The following is a 6,062-nucleotide window of genomic DNA, read 5'->3' as shown; positions in this document are numbered from 1 at the left end:
ATTAACCACTAGGAAGAATGTATGTAATGTGTTAATTATTGAAACTGTCCTACCAATTTGGTTTGAAACTGTCTCATTTCTATTTGTTTCTCAATAAAATTATGGAAAAAAATAAAAAAATAAATTAAAATTGTCCCAGGATTTTAAAGAATTGCACGAGAAGCTGTCACATAAACAGGTTAGAAAATGTATTATTCTGATTCCACATTTTCCTTCATTGTATGAAGCAAGGCTACTGTACCAGTCAACCCATTCTATAGATCTACTTTGTGAACCTCAAAGTGAGAAGCGACTTGGAAGAAGGCATGCAATTAAGTGTTTATTTTGAGAAACTGTGCATTGCTGCTGCAGCAGGATGTGTGGGATGGAGCACACTTCCTGTCTCACACAGACACTCTTCTAGAGCATCCCAGGGTGAACCAGTGTGGAGGCAGGTGACTTCAGAGAATGGCTTTGCAGTCATCTAGCTAAGCAGGAGATTTAGAGCTCTCTCTCTCTCTCTCTCTCTCTCTCTCTCTCTCTCTCTCTCTCTCTTCCTCCCATCATGATATTTTGTAGGGGATTAATTCCCCAAGGAGGATCAACTGCCCTAAACCTTCATAATCCAGCTTTGTGATTTAATTCAGTTCCCCTGAGTATCTTACACCAAGAGAGGGGCTGTGAGCGGTCACAGGGGAAAAAATAGACTGTGCTTGCAGGAATACAGGAAAATTCCCCTTGAGAGCCTCCTAATTACCCTCTCCAAGCCCAGCAGTACCAAGATCCCAGATTCTATCCCCAGGGATGGTGTGCTCCCTCCTACAAAGGTTGAAGTCTAACCATCCAGGGGACACTGTTGGGCTTGTGTGTGAAGGGGACACTGGGGAAAGGACTCTGCCAGGTCTCGGGAACTTAGGGATCTTAGATGAAGGAAACAAGATGATATTAATCTTTGGTCTTTTTAGAATGGCAACAGGGTCTTAAGATGCTCATTTTTTCATACATATGTTCTTTCTGAAGCTAATTTTCTGGATGCCTCCCAACCCCATACTGCAAAGCCACTGCCTTCTCTGTAACCTCTCCACATTGCGCAGGGTCACTCCTTCCAGCCTCCACACTTTGCCATGCAAGGGGCCACGGGAGTTCCATCTTCCACAGGCATTTCATCCGTGTTGCCAGGCAGAGAGCATGTGGAGCTTCCAGGGCCTCCTTGCTCAGCGAGACATCATTTTCACAAACTCTGAAAAAAAAAAAAAAAAATTCCCATGAAGTGCCTCTTTGTACCACACCCAATGCTATTTTATGAATATTTCCTGTGTGCCAAGCAATGGCATGGATCTTTGAGGAATGTCCTCACCTCTCTATGCCTCCATTTCTTTATCTCCAAAAAGGGTCTCATAGAATTATCATCTCCCACATGTGGTGCTTAAGATGGTTAAGTGACATAATGTTCATAAGACAGGTTAAGTGTTCTATAAATAGTAATCATTAGTATCTTAATTTTTCACCCATCCTGAAGAGGTGTCATTTTACACAAAAAGAAACCAAGACCCATAAAAGTAACCTCACAGAATGTGGACCAGGAATGGTAAACACTGGAAGGAATATAGGTTGCCCTAGACTTCACTGCGACTCAAGGCCTGATACATTTTCTGTCTCTACCACATCTTGAGGTGACCCTATCCTTTTATGGTCTGTGAGTCACGTAAAGATCTGTTTCTCACCCCCATCTCCACCTTTTCCTGACTTTCATTAATGTCCATTAAGAAGCTCAGCCTCACTAGATCCAGAAAATTCCTAACATCTACTACATTCCTATTTGGGGACTTGTACAGCAGATTTTAGAGAAGACTCTTCCAACTGCTCTCTGCAATGGAGGAAAATAGAGCCTTGGAGGCAAATGCAAGACCACATCCATGAAGAGGAAATGAGAAACTTCTGTAAGACTCCGGGCCTGGGAGTTACACCCTCAGCTAAGGGAAAGGGAACCTCTTAGCAAAGGGTGGTTGGCATGTGTCCTTGAGGGAGCACAAGAACTAAAGGTATAATAAGGGGACAGAACATCAGTTACAAAGGGACCAAATCTGAGATATACTGTGCTGATTTCCTGCTTGCACTAAAACACGTCAATTTAATGGATAGTCATAAATGATATGGTTAGATGGGCGGTTGGGGCTGAATGATGCATACATTTGAACCGCTGACTAAAAATTTTGGATGTTTGCTTATAGGCAGCAGCTAGACTCTGAGCTCTGGACCAGGGAATGTTACAGTTAGAACTCAGCATGCCTGATCGACGCCTTTCACAGAAATAATTCCCACTCCCCTCCACACAGAAGTCTAATCTTCTTCACTTATCCAATTATTCAATACACACATGTTGAGCTCTGTGCCAAGAACTGGGGCTACAATGATGAGATGAGAATTAGGGTACTGCCTCAGAGAAAAATAGGAAATAAACACTTCCAAGTTATTGCAATGTCATAGCTCAGTGTTTCTGCAGAGGCACACAAAGAGGGACCCTGAGCCTCATATAATGGGTAGGAGGTGATATCCACAGACATGAATCTGATCTAACAGGGGAAAGGATGGCTCTCTAGACAGAAAAGCATGACATGGACAGTGATGAAATCTAACACAAATAGATTTCTGTTATTCTGACTGTGACCTTTACGCAATATTTCTTTTGGTTTTCTTCAAAACAAAAAGAAGGTTGAGAGAACCTGGAGAGAAGGTAGTCATGCTTGCCACCATTTTGCAGTTGTGAAAGTGAACATGAAAAGAAAGATAGGCGAACAGATAGAGCCACCTGTTTAGTAGGAACTGATGCTGAATTTCAAGCCCATGAATCTGACCCAAGAGTGCCAGCTAAGAGGCAGCCAACCCTCCTTCTGGTGGGACACTTTGTTACTATGACACAAGGTGCCCAGGGAACCAGGAAAAGATGGGAGACTGTGAGTCCTGATTATGGGTGAATAAGGGCCTCTGAGCAAGGGGTTCCCATGATCCTTAAGGAGTGAGACACTGAGCTCTGACCATGTGTCAGAAAGGGATGGAATGAACAATTCTGAAATCTACCATTTGCCTCCAAACTCAAACTTGGAGCAAAGCAGGAAAGAGTGGCCAATCTAGAATACCACACAGGAAGTCAGAAGTGGATACTCTCAGTGGCTGCTCCCATAGTTACCTTCAAAGTCAACAGTGCCATCTCCATTAATGTCAGCCTCCTGTACCACCTCAGCAATCTCCCGGGGTGTGAGCTTTTCCCCGAGAAGCCTCTGCATGGCCTGCTGCAGCTCCCCCAGGGTGATCTCCCCGTCCCCATTGGCGTCAAACTGAACAGAAACAGAGGAGACTGAATTAGCAATGTCCGTGATGACAACAACAGTGATAATCCTTGTTTATGGATCTCTTCCTGAGGGTTAGGAACCAGTCTGAGTGCCGAGGGTACATTGTCCACTTAGAACATCCACAAGTTGAGAAAAGGGTTTCTTTAAATGTTTACATATCTCTTAATTATTTTAAGCAGTTTTATTGAGGTATACAAAAAGCTGCACATGCTTTTTTATTTTAAAGAGAATTTTAAAACCCAAGGAAAATGATACAGAATTTCAAAACAAGATGATAGGAAATTATCCACGGTTATTACATTGCATATTTTAATCCTCAAAGTAGTTGTCCAGATCACCAGATATAGGTGTGAAAAATTGACCAAAAAATATAAGCATGAACTGCTACTTCCAATAAGGTAACAAAAATTAGTAGTACAATTATATCAGCTATCTTGTGTGTGTATATATACATTTTGTTTTTCCCTTCTTTTCTCCTTTCCCTGTCTCAGTTGTTCTTTCCTTTTGAGCAGTTTTCCTTTCACTGTAGCTATTGGAGCAAAGCAGGAAAGAGTGGCCAACCTAGAAAACCACACAGGGAGTCAGAAGTGGATTCCCTCAGCGGCTGCTCCCATAGTTACCTTCAAAGTCAACGGTGCCATCTCCATTCATGTCAGCCTCCTGCACCACCTTTTGGATCTTATTTATTTACTTTTTCAGTTTCTTCCACTAGGGATATGATAGGATGTTTACACATATCTGATCTTATTTGTGAGTATGATCTCTAGTTGCATCCATTTACCTACAAAGGACTCAAGATTGCCTCTCTTTAAAACTGAGTAATACTTATTGTATAAAAATAACACATCGTTTTTATCCATTTCTCAGTTGATGGGCATTTGGTTCATTTCCCAGATTTAGCTATGACAAATTGAAAAGCTGTACACAATGCATTTAAATGAATGAGTTTAGACCAATGCATATACTTGGGAAACCCTCACCTTGTTTGGAATAAAAAATATATCCATCACCTCCAAAAGTGTCCCTGTACCTCTTAGTTTCATTTGCTTGGTTTTTGTTTTGCTTTACTTTACACTCTTTTGGGGCTTTGTAATAAGAACACTAAACATGAGATATTCCCTCTTATTTTTTTGAATTCAGAGTACAAATTGTTAATTATATGCTCTATGTGAAGCACAGGTGTCCGGAATTCTGTCATCTTGCATAACTAAAAACTTTGTACCATTGAATTACAATATTCTTGCCCTTCCCTCTAATGCCTGACAATAAGTCTTTTTCTCTCTGATTCTATGAATTGGATTATGTTAGAAACATTGCATGAATGGAATCGTGTAGGTTTTCTTTTTCTTCTGTGCATCCACAGATACAATGAACTTTATTTAGCCTTAAAAGAGAAGGAACGGTGAGGGTATTGATGATCCCAGAGTTCATTGCACTGAGTGAAACCATCTAGACACATAAGGACAAGCATTTTTATGGACAAGTATTTTTACATAGTGAGCACTTGAAAAATATTTACTGAATTGAAACTACATCTGACCTTTCCCTGATAATTTTTTCCTAGCTAATCTACCAGAAAATCTAACAAATTTCTCTTTAAAAAGTGTGAGAGTGCCAGTGAGATAGCTCAGTGGACTAAGTTCCTGTTTAGGCAAGTGCAGAGACTGGGGTTCGATCCCGGCACCACATCCCACACCAGTCCTGTCCCCCAGTCTCACTGAGCTGGCCACCAAGGCCAGGTGTGGTGGGGAACACCTGTAATCCCAGGTCTGGGGAGGCTGAAAACAGGAGAATCACTATGAGTCTGAGCTACCTAGTGAGACCTTGTAAGAAATACATTAAAACAAAATGTGAGAGGCCAATTACCATTCCCTGACCCTGACTATGTTAACTTGGCTCAAGCCACAATGAACTCTGGTCTCAGTGCTGCTGACAGCTTCCTTAATGGCCAAGTGGCTCCTGTCATGGTCCTAGTAGGGTCTGTAAACATCTGAGCTTCATGTTCATATTTGTGCAGCACACGATCTTGTTAAAATCCTCCAGCAGCTTCTTACGCCATTTAGAATAAAATCCTGACATAGCCGCAGTGACTTGTACCTGCCTTCTGCAATGCTGAGACCTCATCCATTTCACAGCTTGCTCCCTCTGGGTCCCAGCATTTCTGATGACTGTGTCATCACCCAGAAAGACCCTGACCAGGGCATCTCTGTCAAGTAGGAATGCAGCATGATCATCGTAGGTAATTTTAAATTTCTTAGTATCCACATTAAGGGAAAGGTTGGGAGTTAGGGGTGCAGCTTAGTGGTAAATTGTATATTTGAGGTCCTGGTTGAACATGAAGTCTAATGTCTAGCACCAATCCATTAATAAAATGAAAATTTATCTTTTGTTAGTTTGACTTTTATGAGACAGAGTCCTACTCTATGAAATCCTAGCTGGCCCTGAACTCACTATATAGAGCAGGATAGCCTTAAACTCATGGCAATGCAATTGTCTTAGCCTTTCAAGTGCTAGGAAAAATTATTATTCTTAATTATAACTTATTTGGCCTAATATATCCAAACTTATTTCAGGATACAGAATTTTTAAATTATTAATGAACTATGTTACATTCTTTTTATGCATGATGGATTTGCTAAGACTTAGAATGTTATGTTCTTACTATGGTATAGCACACTTAACACAGTTGGCATAGATGCACACTGACATAGACACATATATTTGCACCAAGAA

At 41.2% G+C, this 6,062-nt stretch overlaps 1 protein-coding gene across 1 annotated transcript in view; it reads right to left on the bottom strand.

Annotated features, from left to right (window-relative positions):
- Window positions 1-1,159: 1,159 nt before the first annotated feature.
- Window positions 1,160-6,062, bottom strand: part of Cabp5 (calcium binding protein 5) — a 10,245-nt gene continuing 5,342 nt past the window's right edge. The window contains exons 5-6 of the mRNA XM_004648336.2: window positions 3,167-3,314; window positions 1,160-1,219 (exon numbers count right to left, since the gene is read on the bottom strand). Coding sequence (XP_004648393.1) covers window positions 1,194-1,219; window positions 3,167-3,314 — 174 coding nt within the window. The 3' untranslated portion in view covers window positions 1,160-1,193. The remainder of the gene's footprint in view (window positions 1,220-3,166; window positions 3,315-6,062) is intronic.

This window comes from Octodon degus, unplaced genomic scaffold (assembly GCF_000260255.1).
Source record: "Octodon degus isolate 3935 unplaced genomic scaffold, OctDeg1.0 scaffold00392, whole genome shotgun sequence".
Lineage (NCBI taxonomy): Eukaryota > Metazoa > Chordata > Mammalia > Rodentia > Octodontidae > Octodon > Octodon degus.
The sequence above is the reverse complement of the archived record's forward strand: the minus strand, read 5'-3'. Positions and strand labels throughout refer to the sequence as shown.